Here is a 20,078-nt window from a genome sequence, read left to right as displayed (position 1 = left end):
TGCCACTACACAATGATGATTAGGTGTATTTAACTACTTAAATCACAGTAGCATAAACTGATTGAACTCAGCCTGATGAAAACATTAATAAAACTTAGTAACCAATCACACAGGCAGCTCCATGTTGTTCCTATGTGATGTTCAGGGACAGGTCAGGACAGTCTGAGGACAGAGAGCTCTGAAATGCACCGTGAGACACTGACAGGTCTGTAGCTACGTCTTGACCACATGTCAGCTGTTCAGCTGCAGCAGAGGAAACTCCGCTGTTGTCAGCTCCACCGTGACCAGCACTCTTTAAATTTTTTTTTTTTTTAAATTAAGCTCCGGTAGTGACCGGCTAAAATATGGGAGGATACTGTAAACCAGCGCGGATCAGGTGTGTTTACCAGGTCGGTTTGAGCTAGGGCTTTGACAACGAAATTCGAATATAATTCGAATATTAAAAAAATAACCATATTCGAACGAATATTAGGGCAGCTCTAAATATTCGGACCTGTAATAAGCATTATTTTTGGTGAATGTGTTTGCCTGAAAACGTAGTTTTCAATCCAGATTCAAGGCTTTTTTCAGCCTGTTGAAGTTGTGAAACGCAGCTCATTAGCATTGATCACCTGGGGCTCCTGTACTTACAGTATGACGTTATCACGTCGTTAGCGCCTGACGCCTGTTCACACTTCTTCACTGATAAACAATGGCGGAGCAAAAGGCTGCGAGTGCGACCATAGATACTCTACAAACCACGGAGGGAAAAGTTGAAATATGTGTTTCCTCTACATTCATTTAGTAGTGGCGGGCCGTTTTTTTAATTGTCGCAAATACACCACCGCAGCATGTCATCCGTTCATTAATCTCCGCATAGCGCTGTTTCTTATTGGCATGCGTGCGCGCGCACACACACAAAGAGAGAGAGAAGCGCGCATGCAGCATGCATGACAGTGAAAGCCCCCCCCCCCCCCCCGTCGGACAATCCGGTCGCTTCGGGGGGGTCAAAATATTAAAAACATAGTATCATAAATATTTGAATATATTCGAATATTAATATTAATAAACAAACGAAGTTAGAATATGATTTTTTGGACAAATGTCAAAGCCCTAGTTTGAGCTGCGTTCAGGCTGCATTAAAACTCCTCAGGCAGCTCAGTGTCGGTGGCTTTCTAACTCATTACTCACTGGTTTCTGTGTTTTAGCGATGGTACAGCCTGAGGCCAGTACAACAGGTTACAGTGTTGTCTCTTTTCACCTCCTCTCTCCCTTGCAGTGATCAGTGTCAGCGGCTTTTTAACTCGTTAAATAATTGTGCTCCAGTATAATCAGTACGCCTAAAATTCATCCAGTGAGAAACTTTCCGCGGTGCAAAAATAAGTGCGATACAAATGCGTTAATTTTTTTAACGCGTTAATTTTTGTGTAATTAATGAATCTTAATTAACGCGTTAAAGTCCAGGCCCTAATTATTTTATTCCTCCATGTTTGCTTTAATTTAGATTTGTCTGATTGGTAATCCACAGAACATGTTTTCAAGTAAATATGTTTAAAGCCCCAGTATGTAACTTATTTGGCTTTTTATTTGCAAAAATCAGATATGTCTTCCATAACTACGTATTTCACTGAAGTCAAATCACACCCGCATACAAATAAAAGCTTTCTGGTACCTTAGAATGAGTTGTTACAAGTCGTTACAAATACATAAGTGGGCGACGCACCGAACCGAGGCGGCCATGTTGCATCGCCATTTTTTACGTTGAGTGGCAGCTTGACCGTAGGTAACCATAGAAACTCAGCGGAGCTGTCGGCTCGGCCTGTTAAAACTGTCACCACTGTGTAGTGTGAGGAAGAGGAGGCACTGGTGTTGCATTCAGGTGCAGTCAGGCAGACGGCCGTCGGCAAACCAACCGATGTCATTTTACTCGACGAGAGAAAGACGGTAAAACGTGGGTCAGGTAAACAATACCACATCACCATGACAACATATTGTCACGCTTGTATTGTTTTGCCTCGTGCTGACGGACCACTTGTTTACATTGACGCTTGTTTATCCTGTTACATGCAGCGTCTGTTGTCTGTCTGACGTCTGCCCGATTTCACGTGAATGCAACATCAAGAATATGTTCTGATATGCAACCGCACCACTAGATGGGGGGAATTCCTACATATTATACCTTTAAAATTATATTTTGTGACATTAATTTTGGGTAATTTCTTCATTTCTAGGTTCAGAGTGAATCACCTGGTAAGTCATTTCTTAGACTTCTACACAGTACATAAGATGGCACTAATAATTCTGCATGCTCAAGTTACAACGTTAATGAATTCATTTTAATGATGCATATTTTTAGACGTAGGCTTTTATAAACATGTGCCACAGATGAAATGTGGTCAATGCTTTTACCACTGGACAGTTCCCACCACACTTTCAAAATCAACTCGTCTATATCGGTGACTGCTGCTCTTGCTCTAAGTGTTTCACTGTTCATGTCCTGGTGTGCTCCCCCTCTACACACTATGTAATGAATCAGTAAATGATTGTGATTTCTTTCACAGCAGCTCCCTCAGAGCACGAGATTGAAATGGGAGACATTTCGGTACAGGAGGAGGCCGTACCTAATGAGGTGAGGTGGAGTCCTGTCTGTCTATTTCTTTTATACTCGCGTAATTGTTGTTCGCACAAGATGACAATTCAAAGTAGATTTGACACAAATCTCACTTGAACATTGGGGAGAATTTCCCAATGATGCATCACTACCTCTTGTAGTTTGAACATATTCACTGGTGATGTCTTAGCTGTGTGTCTGTAACAATGCCAAGTACAGTAAGTGAACTCTTTATTAATTTGTCCTAAAGTAAAGTCAGATCTTCAACCAAGAATTCTGGAAAAACACAGTGTAGTCTGACTAATGACACAAATCACTGCAATGTTGTTGCCCACATTAAAAACATGATTAAAGTATTCACAGTGTAGGAATGGAGGGTTAGAGATGTGGGCTTGATGCACTTTGAACATTTTGACTTAACTGTTACAGGTAGGGCGGCACGGTGGTGCAGTGGTTAGCACTGTCGCCTCACAGCAAGAGGGTTCTGGGTTCTGGGGCCCTTCTGTGTGGAGTTTGCATGTTCTCCCCGTGCATGCCTGGGTTCTCTCCGGGTACTCCGGCTTCCTCCCACAGTCCAAAGACATGCAGGTTAGGTTAATTGGTGACTCTAAATTGCCCATAGGTGTGAATGAGAGTGTGAATGGTTGTCTGTCTATATGTGTTAGACTGGCGACCTGTCCAGGGTGTACCCCGCCTCTCGCCCAAAGTCAGCTGAGATAGGCTCCAGCTCACCCGTGACCCTAGTGCAGGATAAGCGGTATAGAAAATGAATGAATGTTACAGGTATTAACTTTGCCTGACAAAAAAATAGATCTCAAAGGTTTACAAAGTGTCATTGTTTAAACTCAGTTTAAATATTCACCAGACCACAGTCAGACTGTTGTATCAGACTGTCTCGTGTGTTAGTTCTGTTAAGATGACAGTGCAGAATGCTCAGTAATGCAGCACAGAACTTTACAAGAGCAACTTAAAGGAATCATTTGAGCTTGTTCTGTTGATGAGTCTCCCCCACACAAATCATGAAGCACAGAGGAGTCCGCTGCTCTGTAAAACAAAAACACTGCTTGACCAACAAACAGTCTTAGACTCCAAAGTGCTACAGGGAAAATGAAATAATGGTCGGATTGTTTGGAAAGAATGTGCAACACTACATACCAACATGAAAACATGGGGGAAAAAATGAAAGTAATAAATCAACTAGAAAGAACCAGACCTTAATCCTGTGGTATGACTAAAGGAGAACCACTGACACCACACAGACTAAGATGATAGCTGAGCTGAGGTGGTTCTGTTGCAGCACTGGTCCAAATTCCTCCTGAACCTTGTGCCTCAGCAGCTTTTGGTTATCGGTACCTAAAGAGGTTTTGACTGGTTCATAGATCTCAGGGCTCACTTAAGTGAGTGTTCACTATGGACATAAAAGATTATAGTTGTATTGGTGATATTGACCTACACACTCTTTGTCTACACTACAAGTCAGATACAAATGAAAGGTATCATTGGAGCAGTCGTCATTCCAAATGTTTCACAAACTTTTCCCTGCCACTATAATTGGAAACAGAAGCAGTCCCAGAGTATTTATCATGTTCTGCTGTCACCTAGTCATCACTGTGTTTACTTCACAATAAGAGTGCAGTCACACTCACTACATCTCCGTCTCCAGGCCTGTTAAAGTTGCTGCTGGCCTTGAATTAGTTGAACCATGTTTAATGAACAGAATGAAGAGAAAGCTCTGTTGTGTTCTTCAGGAAAGCGCAGTGACTGAAGAGGAGACGTCAACTCCTCACAAAGAAGAGGAGCGTTCTGGTTTGTAGTATTTTAATTTCAGATTCAGATTGGAGTTGAATATTTTGGTCTCTTCCTTCATTCTTTCCTCATGCTTCTCGTATTAATCTTCTCCCATTACTCATGTTGAGTAACGGTTAATTTCTTGCAGTGCTGCCATCTGACACTGAAAGACAAACCTTTCTAGATATGGTAATCTCATTCAACACATCAATAATCAAATGACAAAACATCAAAACATCCCATATCTGACAAGTAATGCTGCTGTTTTTCTTCCTGTTCAGAGTGACCTGCTGGAGGAGCTCAACTGTCTAGTTGGAGAGATCCGTTCCGCGGACGGAAGTACGACACTTGATAATTAATAGGAACAGTGCATAAATCAAATATTTCAATAATGACCAAACAAGTCCACTCTCCATCGTTTTGTTTTCTGGGATCATTTGTCTTGATTTTTACAAGAGTTAATGTTGACAGTAAACCTGCGTTTATTGTTTGCATGTAGAAACGAACCATGTGCTGCACATTTGTAAAGCTGAGTTTACGTCTTGTTCTTCTAGACCAGCGACAACAGGCTGAGACAGAGGACACCGAGCAGCTGGTGGACTTAACGCCCAAAGAAAAAGAGGTAACCACCAAGGGAAAATTATGCTTTTTGATGAGGTTGATTATGATGTAAGCCCATAGAGTTGATGACTAAGAAAAACATTTAATATCGAGTTAAATTTGTATTAAAGGGACAACGAGGAGTTTCTATTTGATTATAAAAAAGTCTCACGTTAATGTGGATGAATCTACGTTACCCACACTTGTTAATGGGCCCATTTTCGATAAATATATAGTTTTCTCTCTATCATTACCGGTATTTTGTTATTTTAATTAATGTTGGAAATGCTGGGCGAGCCGACCAGCATTTCCTTACTTTCGGTTTTGCGGACGCTGCCCGGTGGGTCACAGGAATAACGGCGCCGAATCGCCGTTTATGGTTGGAACTACGACGGTATCTGATCGTCTTTGAACCTCTGACTTTAATTGTTGATGAATGAAAACATTCTTGGCAAAACGTCTGTCTTGCGCCGGTCCAAGAATTTCACCGTGCGCACCGAGGCTCATGGTAAATGTAGTATGAAAGCACTTCGCTTTCTAAAACTCCTCGTTGTCCCTTAAGTGGGTTGAGGGAAAAAAAGTGTCAATGTAGCTGTGAAGTCACTGACATTACTTACTGTTAATCAAATTGTCAGAGGATGCCGGAAATGAGGCTTATGTCAAGTGGCACATCAACTTAAAGGGATAGTTCAACATTTTGGCAAATTGGCCCATTGCCATAATCCCTATAGTCATAGCAGTAGGTTTGTTACCTTTATTTGTTGGTGCAAGCTATTTGTAGAACGATGGAGCAGAGCCGCGAGCTGCTCAGAGCTACGCTAGAGTTGTTTTCAAGGCAAACACAGAGACTGCTTGCCGAAAAACTGCCCTGATGGAACACGCATCAGCACTTAGGCACGAAGCAACTCTGTCTCATAACATTTTGTTATTATTTCATAGCGTGGTGAATGTGCAGGTCACAACTTGTCCACCAGAGCGTTGTGGAGTTGTTGGATTGTGTATTTGATGAGTTTGATGAGGGAAACCAAGAAATCCCATGAGCCTCCGTAGCGTAGCTCTGAGCAGCTCACGGCTCTGCTCCGCCATTCTAAAAATAGCTTGCACCGACAATTAAAGGTAAAGAACCTACTCCTAAACTATAGGGATTATGGCAATGGGCCAATTAGTCTTTTAAAGGGATAGTTCAACATTTTGGCAGTGTGTGTCCAGCATAATGGAACTAGATGTCACACAAGCATCACCCATGAGGTCGTCACTCACTCCACTGACCATCTAGTGAAGAGTGTCAAGTATTTCACTCTAACGAGCTGATGATTTTCTAGGATTCTGATGACACTGCGCCCTCAGAGAGCTCATCATCCACTGACGACAATTTTGGTAAGTTATGGTAAAAATGCTCCTCACTTCCCTCACTCATGTCTCTTGTCTTAGCTCCTCCCACAGAGGACGTGAGGAAAAGATGCAAGAACAGAGGAACTTAGTTACTCCAGTGTCACTGTTAGACAGCGAGCCCTCATTAATAAACTTAGCATCTCAACTGTCAGAGATAATGCCTGCTGAAAAACTGATTCTACATCAGTTAATCTTTTAATGGCATAGTGTGATGTGTAATGTGTTAGACAGTCACAGTTCATCACAGAGAGCAAAGAATGGCTTCAAATGCTAAAATAGTAGCTTGCTTACTGTATTACAATAATACAGGCTTGGACTGATCACTACAGATTTGTATGTTTCTGTTGCAGCTGTAGTTGAGATGTCTTCTCTGTAAAACTAAATACCTTGTTATTGTTCCTTTTTTATTTAGAGGTCAGGCTGTCGAAGGTGACCCACCTCTCTCTGATCGTCAGAAATGGTTCTGCTGATGTTCTGCCGGTGAAGCAGCACCCAGCCGAGTAACTGCGTTTGTCACACACCGTGGATCAAAGTTTATCAACCACAGATGCTTTAGTTCTATAGACAGGTTCAAGTTGAGTTTTCGTTGTTGTGTTTGTACCGAATGCTGAATAGCAGTGTTGATTTTTTTTGAGCTGACCCAGCAGGTGCTCTAGCTCCTTTGATGGCGGAACACATTGTTTCTATTGAAAAACAACCATCTGGTTAACAGTGTGTCTGTACAATTATAGTTGAACCTTGGGGGTTTGTCGTCGATATCCATGCGTTTACTCTGTGTTACTTGGAGCTCATCTGTTGTGTTAAAGATGATCTGTTCTGACAGCCACGAAATTCTTTTAAGTATTGAATGTTTTCTTGAAGATCAGCCTGATTTGAAAAGCTGAAGTCATAGTCGTAAAGAATCCAACACATTTTCTGTAGAGTGAGAACATGCATGCGTTGAAGACATATTTATGTTGGTAAAAATAAATATTATTACAGAATCACTGAGCTGACTCATGTTTTCTCCTTGGTTCCAGTGTGGTACGACAAATCATCCTTAAGGTTTCACATTTTACACTTTAACTGTGTTGCACTTAAATGTTGATCCATGAGAGGGTACATATGGAGTTTTAGGAACCAAAAAATCTTAGTGTAGTTTTACGTCTCTCTCAGGCAGGTATTGATATGGAAGCTTAATATAGACCTGATTACCACTAAAAACTAAGGACTTGTCATGTAGGTGTGAGCACTTTGAGGCTTTCTCCAAGAGTGTCTGGCTGCAGACCTCCACCGTCAGGCTGCTTCCGGTGCAGGCTCCACGCTCAGGCTGCCTCCACTGTCAGACAGGAAGTGCACGCAAGAAACTTCAAAATGAAATCATGTAGACATTTTTGGAGGAAACGGCTTTAGTTGATTTATATATATAATTAAACAACAATGTAACGCGAGTCTGTCAGCAACATTATTGCATTACAATATAGAACGTCTCTGATAACATTAACTGTCAAAATGGGGTATAGACCTAAACTCTGTCCACATAGCGACAAGTTCATCGAAAAATATTTAATATTTTAACTTTAACTTTTAACCTCAGTTCCAGTCTTTGTCAAAAAAACAACAAAAAACACCTTATTTACCATTGCATGGTTTAACAGTAGGATAGGCCTAGTGTAGCCTACATAAATAAGATCTGATTTAATATGAAAAATGTATTTCAAAACACAACGCTGATGCATCTGCTCAAAGGCTTAAGCCTATACGTAACTTTACAGTAGGCTAATCTCCGCACACGTACAGTAGAGAGCAAGATTTGAAACCATCAACCAACATAATTAACTAAGATTGTTTTCATTGCTCCACATTATTTAGTCTATTGCATGATTCCACTTGAGTCTTTTATATGATATACTTATGGTAAAATAAAATAAAATATACCGGAGTCGGACTGAAAAAAAGAAAAGAAAGATATGCTCAGAACAGGCTGGACTCGAACCTGTGCTACTTGTACCATCTGCAGTTATTGCGGTGACTCTACCAGAGATATGAGATAATCACAGTATTATGATTTATTTAAAAAATAAAAGAAAAAGAAATAAAGGTAGGCTACCGTAGGCTACTATGCTGCCCAAAGCATCATTAGTTTAAGTTTAAACATATTCACAAATTCATAACCGGACCAGGACGTGAAAGGTGCATGTCCGGCCATAAGATAACTCTTGGTCACCCTAAATTAAAACTGTATTACCATACAGTGTTCTTCATGGTATAATGAAAATAAATTATTAGGTGGGTATCAGGTGTTCATTAAATAGGTAATGAAAACACACAAAATAACAAAATTTCATTGTTGCCTTTTATTCAACAATATTTGTCCTCCATTTCCCATTCTCATACCCTCGTCGGTCAGAAATACGCTACGTGTTTTGAACTTAAACGGCTCCAGGATGACTTCTCTCTCCACATCAGAACTCGTTGTGTCGTGAAGCCTCCTATTCCTCCCGGACTGGACTAAAAACAAAACATTTAATCCTTATTCCATCTTCATTTAGACAACAAATAACCCGAGCGTCAACTGCTAACCACCGTTAACTAATTTAAAAATTACAACAGCTCACCCACATATAAACATTCAGTCGGTAATAAAATAAATAGATGTATCCTAAAGGCGGCTGCTAAAACGGTAACGTTAACACAACCCGTGTTGTTGTCATGGTGGAATCAATGCAAATGAAGAAAATGCCGGACTCCTTTTGGGGACGCAAAAAAGTTTCGCAAAAAAACCGGAAGCAGCCTGACGGTGGAGGTCTGCAGCCAGACCCCTCTCAGACTTAAAGCGATAGTTCAACATTTTGGCAAATTGGCCCATTGCCATAATTGCTTTAGTCATAGCAGTAGGTTCGTTACCTTTAATTGTCGGTGTTAAGCTACTGTATTTTTAGAACGGCGGAGCAGAGCCGTGAGCTGCTCAGAGCTACGCTACGGAGGCTCATGGGATTTCTTGGTTTCCCTCATCAAACTCATCAAATACACAATCCAACAACTCCACAACGCTCTGGTGGACAAGTTGTGACCTGCACATTCACCACGCTATGAGATAATAACACAAAGTTACCAGACAGAGTTGTTTTCGAGGTAAATACAGAGACTGCTTGCCAAAAAACTGTCCTTGAACGCAACGCCTATCAGAGGTTTTGCATGAATTTCCCTCTAAAACAACTCTGTCCCGTAACGTTCTGTTATCTCATAGCGTGGTGAATGTGCAGGTCACAACTTGTCCACCAGAGCGTTTTGGAGTTGTTGGATTGTGTATTTGATGAGTTTGATGAGGGAAACCAAGAAATCCCATATTGAGCCTCCGTAGCGTAGCTCTGAGCAGCTCACAGCTCTGCTCTGCCATTCCAAAAATAGCTTTTGCACCGACAATTAAAAGTAAGGAACCTACTGCTATGACTATTATGGCAATGGGCCAATTTGCCAAAATGTTGAACTATCCCTTTAACAATTCTTCAGACTTACAAGACTGAACCACTTAGATCACAAAGGGTTTTTGTAAACAAACCAGATTTATTGAATTTATGTTGTGTACAAATGCAGATAGCAGACAGTATGTGTATAAAAGTAGAAGGCTGTTACCCAGGATGAACAGTACTATGAGTTCAGGCACATGTTCTCTTCATTGCAGCCTTTTAGTGTTTCTGATGATTTGTAATGATGTACTTGTAGCTGTCGTTTGTTGGATCAGGATGGATAGATTTAGTTTTTTCTACACTATTAAGTTTGGATAGATTATCTAAGGTCATATGAGCTGTCAATCTTATTTTTTTTTTAAATTTGTGCCCGTCCCACACGACTCATCACATAACACTGCAATCATAGAGTATCTTGTCTCTGCCGAAAGGTCCAATGTCTACAGAGACTTACAGTATTGTCATAGAATAACATTTCTCATTTGGCTTTATGTACACTCAAAGATTAAAATCATTTCTCTAAGAAATTTGCAGGTAATCATGAAGATTTCACCAACAGTGAAAAGAAGTGTTGAGCTGCTCATGTGCAACATTCAGCCTCGAGAAACAAACACTGCTAAACAGAGTGTTTGACCTGTCCAGATAAACAAATCTTTCCTGCTGATGAGGTAGAGATCGGCTTTCCTCCCCATTAATACTCCAAAATGTTTGTTTTCCTCAGTCCATTTTGAAATAAAAGGTGTGAAATGCCACTTAGGCCTGGCTTGGCATTTTGGTACCGTTAACACTGGCTACCACACGCAAGGTGAGGTGGTTCAGCTGATCCAGGTAAAGCCAGGTTCTTCTGCAGTTCAGATGGCAGACTGAAGCACAGTGATGTTAGTTCCTGGGATGAGGTTCTCATCCGCCCCGTCGATCAGAGGGTCCCACTGGTTGAAGTTCTTGTCCAGACCTGAAAGGTTCAAGATTCAACATTTTCAGCTTAGTTCACAATTTCATGGAATCACAAAACAGTGATTCAGACTGAACCTGACTCTAGAAGTAATGGGTAAAGATTGTGAACTTGTGATCCGTCTCACCAAGGTGGCGCTGCAGAAAGGCTAGTGTTGCTTTGTTGGACAGGTCTATGGCGATCTCAGGGTCGATCTCTCCCTTCAGCTTCATCAGTTTACCAATCCAGTTGCCCGTCAGGAAGGTGAAGTCTGGGAAACTCTGGTGGACTGTCCCTCTGAAGGAAACATCCCATCATATCACCATGAAGTAAGAGGAAACACAACCACAACTCTGACGGTCCTCAACCAGCTTCAGCTGCGCCAGGCCAGGCCTACCTGATGGTGATCATCTTCCTGGGAATGACGGCCGAGTCCAGCTTTTTCATGCGGCTGATGTTCCCTGCCCACTGGAACTTCTCTGAGTTGATGAAGAAGATCGGCTGCTTCACTCGAGGAAAGATCTCGTCGTCTAACGGAAACATCCAGGCGTCCAGCGCTACGCCACACCTGTCCAGAGACATACGGGGAGGACGCTTATCACTTCAATATCCAGACCTAAGATTGATCATGCTTCAAGTCACATGATACAAGAACTGGTGCTGACACTAAAACAACTTTTCTGTGTCAAAATAATTCTGTTGTATCATATAGGGCTGGGCTGATATGCTTTTGTGCCGATTTGATTCTCTAACGATTTTTGGGTCCCGATTCGATTTCAATTGCGATTCTGATTAAACAAGTAACAAGTATTGCGATTTTATATTTCAATTATTGTGATTTTCTTTCCTTAAACCAAACACTTGACGATACATCATAAGTCATATTTACAAAAAACATTACACACATCACATCAGTTTGTCTGTTGTGTTCGTTTGTTCACATAGATATCTGTGAACAAACGAACACAACAGGCCGGTTTGACTTTGTCGAGTGTAATGGCACAGATTACATGATCGTACAATAAAGATTGGTCGTCCCCAAAAAAAAAAAAAATTAAATTAAAATTAAAAAATCGCCAGAAAAAAAAATCGCGATTACCGTATTTTCCGGACTATATGTCGCACCGGAGTATTAGTCGCATCTGCCTAAAAATACGTCATGAAGAGGAAAAAACCATATATAAGTCGCGGCGGCGAATATCGCTACTTACTACTTACTACTAGTTTAGGCGGCAGCTCTTTGTTGTTAAGGCGGTGTTAACAGGAAAGCGCTGCGGGAAACCCTGTGATCAGAAACCCTTTGTGGACTGTCTGTGAAAACGGACGGGAGTGAAGCCGACCTCTCCTCTCCTTCAGAGAGGGACAGCCTTGCACTGTCGGACCTGGCTCTCTGCTCCGTGTCCGGAGCCCAGTCGGGACCGGAGCAGAACCGAAGACGGGCCGCAGAATACGCTGTGAAAATACTCTGAATGGACTGGGCGCAACGGAGACAGGTCAGACAGTGCAGCGAGGAGAACAGCACGTGAGGAAGATGAAGATGAGCTACTGAATGAGGAGGGATTTAGAAATAAAACCCTCGCTTCCCTCTTGTGGTCATAGCGTAGGTTTTTTTTTTTAATATAAGTCGCTTCTGAATATAGGTCGCATGGCCAGCCAAACTAGAAAAAAAACGCGACTTATAGTCCGGAAAATACGGTAATATAAAAAATGGCCCAGCCCTAGTATCATATCACTGCTACTCTATGATGGCGGAGACCTGGAAGCGCTGTGTAAATCCACCTACTTGAAATTAACCTCTTTGCACAGAGCTTCAATCACCGTCGCTCCACCAAAGGAATGTCCCATCGCTGCGACCCTGCACAGATCCATGGAGTTCTGTCAGCCAACAGAGGAGAGCAGCTGTGATTAGTTCAATATAACCGTCACCGCACTGTCTGGTCACGTGCTATATTTTCCCTGTAGTCAACGGATTTATTGGAAAGATGAAAAACCAACATATCTGCATACTATGTGTATCCCAACACCAGCTGCTCTATAACAGAAGGAACTGAGGGGTCAACTTGTTCATTGTTGGGTTTTGGTCTCTTCTATCTTTGTTAAAAGAAACAAAAACATTAAAGCAGAAGTAAGCGGAATGTTTATGTTAATATAAGTCTTAAATAGTTGTATCTTCTGACAGCAATCACTTATATAGAGTGTTTGGTCTGAAACACGGGTCTGTCAGTCACTCTGCTCTGCTGTAAGCCGAGGAGAAAACTTTCCTTGTATCCTACAACCTTTATCCAATGAGGAGAGAGAACGGCATAAAGGGGCGGTCCTCTCTGTGTGTGCAGCCAAGGGATGCGTGAATGTGGTGACGTAGGGACGAGGACCAATAGATCCATGACGGGGGCGGGGGCTGCTAACTCCATCGGCTGACAAGAAGTTATGGTGCGTTCAAGGCAACCCCGTAACTCGTGTTTTTCCGACCTGTGAAGTCGTACCAGTTCGATCTGGTACGAGTTCACGGGTCGGAAAAACACGAGTGGCCGTTATAGTGACTTTCACAGGCAACAGGTCGGAAAAACACGAGTTACGGGTTGCCTGGAACGCTACTAAGTCGTGACTTGAAGCCGTAACTTACGGTTTCAAAAGGCTGCCTGGAACGCAGCATTAGCCAAAACGACCGGATCGCTTACTTCTGCTTTAAAATAAACTGTCCACTCCAGGCCACACCTCACTGTAATATTATAAACATCTGATCAGGAGGCGTCACCACATCAAGTCGCAGCACTTTAATGAGACAAAACTACAGCTACGTCCTCTACTGCAGGCTCGAATGTCAATTCTTTAGGCTGCTGTGAAAGGACCGATGTGGCGTCCTGACCACCACTTCTCTGATGTCATGGCAACAGACTGCTGCTGTCCAAAGTAGTGACCATTGTGTGGTTATCACACCACTCTTCCAGGGGACAACAAATATATTGCTTTAAGTTTTCCTGTCTTGATCCTACTAATATCTGGCTATAAGGTCAGAAACAGATTGTTGTTCCATTCCTGTTTTCAAGTTTCTCATAAATAAAAAGGCAACATTTCACATCCGCAGAGAATAGTTTCAGATTGAGTTTTCAGTTTCTTTTGTGTGAATTTTTGGAGACTTGGCAAAAGGCTGTGATATACTATTAGACAGAACAGCAGAACAACCATGCACACCTTTTAAAAAATATTTCTAGCACCAATTCTAGTTTTTCTAGTAATTCATTTATTTTCCCATTATTTGTTCCTTGTCCTGCTCATGCCAGTACTTCCTGTTGATAATACTGAGATTTCCACATTCCCTGGTGTTGTCTGTAGAGCTTACCTCCAGCGTTCCCCAGTCAAACTGCGTTTGCAAAACATTTTGCACTTGTATCCCTGAGTTGATTTTGGTGAGATTCTCCAGAGCCAGGATGCATTCATCTGCCCTCTGTTTCACCTGTGATGAGGAAGATTCATACACTTAAGGGGAAGAGGATGCACTGAATGTCACCAAACTTTCTCAGAGTCAGCAGTGTCAAAATTCAACATGAGGTTTTTCAAAACAGTAAAGACATGTGGATTAGATAAGATTAAAGTGGAAAAATATGAAATGAGAGACAGATCAGATGAAGTTTTAGAAAACAGGCTGAACAAATAAGGATGTGGTTTGATTGTGTCAGCGTGTATGTGACTGAGTGTAAAGATAAAATGTTGCGCAACTCGAATCTAAACTGAAAAGAGGAATCATTTCTCCATCCTCATCTTTATACAGTGACTCTAGCAGGTGCCTGGATTCACCTTTAAACTGTTTTTTACCTGTTTATTTCTGAGGGGGAATTCACTCTCTCCGTGCTGCAGAGCCCTGTAGTACATCCACTCCTTCACCAGGTTACCTTGGGCTGCAGCTGATGTTTTAGCCACATTCTCATTTGCCTTCTCGGAGTCTGTCTTCTCACGGAAATAAAACGTTGCCGAGGCCGACTGGTCTCTGCATTACCACAGAAAAGACGACGTGGGAAGTTTAAACGATGAAAAGGCAAAGAAACAAACAAAAGAGGCAAACGTAGTACTGATGTGAACATTTGGAGATGTAAATTGAGCTGTTTTTTTTTTTAAATAATCTATTTGTAACACCATAAATTCTCTGCCTCTGGCTTCTCAAATCTAACGGTGTGTCTTTACTGTAATCAACTGAATATCTTTCTTCTGTTAGTGACTTAAAAACAAGCAAGATACAAACATCAGTTTGACTGTGACACCTATTTCCACATTTGGTAGATGAAATGATTAATCAAGAGAATAATCTGTACATATTGGTTCTGAAAATAATCAGTGATAGGCTAGCATCCTGAGAGATTGACACCGCTTCCTCTTTGGTCACAGGAAATATTGAGGTTTCTAGTTTCAAATGAAACGAGAGAAACGCCTGCACGACATTAATCTGATCTCCTCTCACACAAAAAAGCAGTGTGTGGTTTACTGGCCAACTTTGTTCAGCTCTTGCTCTGACTCGCTGCCAAGGCAAAATAAACATGGCGTCAAAAAAAGTTTTTTTTTCTTTACATCTGTGGTCATTGACTAATCAAACTGATGTGGCGCTGTGACAAAGCAGCGCCGGCTGAGCAACTGGACTCACCTCTGGCCATCGTTGCCAGACATGTGGGAACAAAGCGTGTCTCATGTCCCAGCTACAAACCAGCCACATGCTTTTCTCTCTAACTGTAGCCACTAAAATTCAGTGAAATGTCGCCTCAATCAACATGAGTGACACACACTAACGGTGCCATTATGTTCATCTCCATATGGTCCCCTTGTCTCTATACTAAAAAGAAATGTGATGACCTGGTTCGTACCATTGTCTGAGCACCCTTTCCACTCCTACTCACACAGATAAACAGAGGAGACTGACCTCTGTTATTGTTGGCTTGGCCAACATCCAACTACAATTTCCTCCAATGGACACATGGCCTAGTCTTAGTTCTTTCACTTATTGTCAGTCCAAGTATCAATACAGTTCAAATACCTCATGTTTCTATAGCATTGAGTAAGTTCGAGAAACAGCTGGACCTCCAATTCTGATTTAAGACTATAAGAAGCTATTTTTATTAACAGTAAATAAGTCCTGACATCAATCCAGAACACTGCACTTTACTGCAACTGAGCTTTTTTTTCCAAGTTTATCAATTAATTAATGTGTATTTTATATTATAGTGTTTTACTTTTATGTCTTGCTGCAAAACGAATTGCTTCCATGGAGAAATAAAAATGAATTGAATTAAACGACAATGAAGATAACACACCAACTAAAATCATCTTTGAATTAAATCTTGTTCAGTTACCTGTGTTCCACGGACGCCACAATGAAACCCTGCGAGGCCAGTTCTGCACATATAGCTGAATATAAAGTCCTGAGAAACAGACATGTGAGTTACACCATACACAGGACTTTCTGAATCAAATAAATGAGCAGCATCAAAAACACATGGCATGTACCTAAAGGCTCCCAGGCCATGAGAGAAGATAACTACAGGACATTTTCCATTTGATCTGAACGGAGCATCCAGGTACGCTGGGATCTTAAAGGACCCTGAAATACACAGATGATAGGACAACAGCTTAACTTTTGTACACTGCCAAACTGAAAAAGGTCATTCATAATAATACTAATAACATTATTTCTTCTGTCATTGTTGTTGCTTATCAATGCAGGTAAAAGTGATTTGATCATCCTAGATTATTATGGTAACAATAACACAACATTAGCTGAAATTATAAATAATTTTTTAAAAAGCAGAAAAAAATGCATTTTAAAATGATTTTCACAGTATAAACAAATGAATCAAGTGGTTGCTTGTACAATTCTGCTGCTGTATAATCTGGAATATTCTGATCAGGCTATAATTTGTCATAAAAACATGTCAAAAAAAGTATAGTATGGAGAGAGCAGTTTAAACAGCAGACACTTGTGTGAAATGCGTTATTAACAGAGGGTAAATTACCGAAGAGGTAGTCAAAAATCCTTTCACTGAGAGTCCTGTTGATTTTCATGAAATCCGCTAGACCGTTAAAATACTCCCTGCATGGTACCCAGTCTGGCTTGTCTGCTTTCTCAGTCTCTTGACAGGGATAGTAGAGGCGGAAGAAGTTGCCCTGTTGACAACACAGACATGCAAGGTCACTGGATTAGGCAACATCACCAATATCTTGCTCATAAAACAAGGAACTGCAGTTGTCATGCTCAACTTTGCCACTCCTCACAGGGCTGATCTTAGAACAATGACCCGTGAGTATCACATAAGAACAGGTTTATTAACAGGTAACTGCAGACTGCACTAGGGATGTCACCATTACTTGTTTTCACAATTAACCGCGGTATTAAACGCCACAATTAATTAATCGTAAAGATTCCTAAATACCATCACTTTACAAAAAAGATTATGTTGGAACCATATCGGCAGATGTGCAACAAAGTAAAGGTAAATGCACAGATACTGGTCCATTTACGTAACATTGAATTGGTAGAATAAAAAATGATTAATTAACTTAAACATTTGGTATAGATGACAATTAATGACTTGAATATTTCAAACACTTAACCCTGGGGGATTAATATTTGGTCCTATATTAATAGATCCACCAAATATTTTGTGTAAATATTTAGTAATGTAATTATGTTTTGACTATATTCAGATTCAGATTCATGATTTATTGTCGCCGAGGGGAAATTCTATATTTGATTTTACATATTAATAGTGTTGTGAAGTTGATAAATGCATAATAATCGTGATTTCTAACAATAATCGTACCAAGAAAATCTATAATCGTGACATCCCTAGACAAGCTGTGATAAATGACATTACAAAGACACACAGATGTCCTGTGCCTGGTCCAATCTCATAGAACAAAACATAACATTGCTCAGTTCCTCAAATGCATCCAGCTTTTACAGGATGTGATCTATGAATAATAAGAACACATACAAGCCATATGAAGAGATAAAAAGGGTTAACCTCTACCTGTGCCGTGTGGTCCATCATGAAGTCAGTGCAGCCGACAGGATGGGGGCCCTTGGCTGGAGGGATCCCCAGGTGATTACTGCAGGTGTTCCCCATGATGAAGAAACTGAGCGTGCACCTCCTCTGCTCTGTCGGATAGAGATAACAAGCCTATGAGGAAGTAGTAACCAAGTCCCGTGAAGGATGACAGTCATGATGAAGAGACAGCGTGACAGAGCAAAACAGTATGTGACACCCAGCTGGTTAATGTACAGATTAACCAATGACATTAAGCAGTCAGTTTTAAATGTCAGCAAATGTGAACACAGCTTTCCCCTCCTTCTCCTACATCATTAATGATCCTCTCTATATATGGCTCTGTCTATGTGTGTGTAACATGCAGTTGTTCTCAAACGAACAATAACAAAAAACAAACAATAATGACTCGGCTGTAATTCACATCAGCTGTCATCATCAGCTCTGCCTTCACCACATGTAGCTGAGTGCGTGACGAGCAAACATACTGTACGTGACCTTACAGCCATTACTACAAACTAGGGCTATTGAAGAAATTCATTTAGCCTATTTGAGCTGTCATTAAAAAAAAGAAAGAAAAGAAAATAGCTTTTAAAAGCCCTACCTGTCCTGCCCCACCCGTAAATCCTCTTGGCTGTTAACTGTACAAATCCTCCATGAGAAAACATCCACCTCTGTAGTTTCAAAAGGCAAGCTAACTGTGTTATCTTCTAGTTGGCTGTTGACCGCAAAAAACTCCGTTTTAACTATGTAACAAAAGACAAAGGCCTACCGGAGACGCAGGAGTACGTTGACTGCCAGTGTTACTACATCGGTTTCGCAATGTTAACACGTAACTCCTTTACTTTCTGGAGATGAACGCGCTGGCCACCGGGGAGTGGTTCAGACTCAGAGGTCGGGACTGTTGCTGTTAGCTCCCTGCTGCTAGCGCAGGACTCAGGAGCAGGACTAACCCAGAGTGGTGGATAGGAAGTGTTCAGTTACTACACAGTCCTGTGTCTGGCTGTCTAAAAACGTCACCAAACGTAACTTAAACACACGTGTGTATACAACCTAACCGGTGTTACCGGCCGCCCAGCTCATGTTAATTAGTTATAAGTACACTTAGCGACATGCAGCGTCGGGTCTACTCTCCACAGGTGCTGTGTGATCTGGTCTACATACGGCTCTGGTCAATAGTATGTCTCTGCAGACCCGGAGACCGCAGATTCAGACCCGCACGTTTGGACCATAGGTTTGGACCATAGGTTTGGACCCGCAGGTTCAGACCCCTTGTAGAGACCCCTACTGGTTGACTGTAAAACTGCAACTCCACAGTCTGGACCGTTCAGACCCCTTCTTATGGATTTTCAACAGGGCAAAGTCGAAATAAAACACCAATAATCTAATTGTTTGTGAAGTTTGGACTACTTTTAAACTTTTAAAAAAGATTTTGGACTAAATAAATAAATAAAACACGAAGATCTAATTGTTTGTGAAGCTTGGATTACTTTTAAACTTTTTTTTAAAAATCTTTTGGACTAAATAAATGATTAACCTCCTGGGGTTATAATGACAAAACAGTCTTAAAATAGCCTACAATGAATTGAATGGAATGAAATGGTTTCAAATGTTTTATTGCACAGGCTTTCACAAATAGTCTTTATATTATGGCAGTGCTCCTTCTTTCCTCATCTGCCTTCAGCCTCCTGCAAAACTCGTCCACGTCACTGAAAACAGACAAAATTATAAATACTGGAATAGAAGAACCATCAATTTACATTGTTGACTGATGCCTGCAGTGCTATACTTTCACAAGAAACCTTACCGTGAGAAAAACAAAATCCCACAGTCGTTCCCACATGTCTGGCGAGGCCCTAATGAATAAAAATAAGTGGACATTACTGGAATTTCATGTCCTGTCCTCTCTATCCAGGATCAATTTGCTGAGCAATTTGTCTAGAGAAAAAAATACAAACGTCAATAAAAACAACATGTTGTAGCATAAAGTTGCACTTACAGTACGTGAGTCTACAGTGGCAGTACCAACGACCTACACATAGGCTGTTTTATTTGTGTTTAATTTAATGCACACGGTATTAACCGTTTCAGTTTCATTAAAAACAATATGCCAAGAGAGATTCTAGCTGAAAAATGCTAAGCTTGGTTAGCATTTGACGTGCATAAGGCTAATTGTAAACCTATTATAAGTCAAACGTTCGTTACGCTGCAGATGCATTTTCAACAAAAACTTTTATGACATGAAACAAACTGATTAACCGTTCAATACCTTTTTCCGTGGTCTGCACGTCCATGTTCCG

The 20,078-nt window shown here is 41.1% G+C and overlaps 2 protein-coding genes and 1 long non-coding RNA gene across 5 annotated transcripts in view; 2 read left to right on the top strand and 1 right to left on the bottom strand.

Moving 5' to 3' along the window:
* tdrd6a (tudor domain containing 6a) overlaps positions 1–7,737 on the top strand; it is a gene marked incomplete at both ends in the record, with an annotated part of 29,283 nt that extends 21,546 nt beyond the window's left edge. The window contains 5 exons of the mRNA XM_084000122.1: positions 4,660–4,717; positions 4,933–5,000; positions 6,301–6,355; positions 6,783–6,870; positions 7,593–7,737. Coding sequence (XP_083856248.1) covers positions 4,660–4,717; positions 4,933–5,000; positions 6,301–6,355; positions 6,783–6,870; positions 7,593–7,737 — 414 coding nt within the window. The remainder of the gene's footprint in view (positions 1–4,659; positions 4,718–4,932; positions 5,001–6,300; positions 6,356–6,782; positions 6,871–7,592) is intronic.
* LOC311007831 overlaps positions 1–20,078 on the top strand; it is a 434,756-nt gene that overhangs the window by 191,108 nt on the left and 223,570 nt on the right. The window lies entirely within an intron of this gene.
* pla2g7 (phospholipase A2, group VII (platelet-activating factor acetylhydrolase, plasma)) overlaps positions 9,917–20,078 on the bottom strand; it is a 391,387-nt gene continuing 381,225 nt past the window's right edge. Inside the window, exons 2-12 of one of the 3 annotated variants that reach the window (XM_084001177.1) lie at positions 18,383–18,513; positions 17,764–17,891; positions 16,747–16,897; positions 16,241–16,334; positions 16,087–16,155; positions 14,564–14,735; positions 14,091–14,204; positions 12,534–12,625; positions 11,148–11,318; positions 10,899–11,047; positions 9,917–10,771 (exon numbers count right to left, since the gene is read on the bottom strand). In XM_084001177.1, the coding sequence (XP_083857303.1) occupies positions 10,671–10,771; positions 10,899–11,047; positions 11,148–11,318; positions 12,534–12,625; positions 14,091–14,204; positions 14,564–14,735; positions 16,087–16,155; positions 16,241–16,334; positions 16,747–16,897; positions 17,764–17,891; positions 18,383–18,446 (1,305 nt within the window). In that variant the 5' untranslated portion in view covers positions 18,447–18,513 and the 3' untranslated portion in view covers positions 9,917–10,670. Of the gene's footprint in view, positions 10,772–10,898; positions 11,048–11,147; positions 11,319–12,533; positions 12,626–14,090; positions 14,205–14,563; positions 14,736–16,086; positions 16,156–16,240; positions 16,335–16,746; positions 16,898–17,763; positions 17,892–18,382; positions 18,704–20,078 lie in introns of those variants that run through there. The other 2 variants (XM_084001178.1, XM_084001176.1) reach the window with 2 other exon arrangements.

Source organism: Trachurus trachurus (assembly GCF_905171665.1).
Source record: "Trachurus trachurus genome assembly, chromosome: 24".
In the NCBI taxonomy this organism is placed as follows: domain Eukaryota; kingdom Metazoa; phylum Chordata; class Actinopteri; order Carangiformes; family Carangidae; genus Trachurus; species Trachurus trachurus.
Note: the sequence above shows the minus strand (reverse complement) of the source record. Positions and strands in the feature narration are given on the sequence as shown.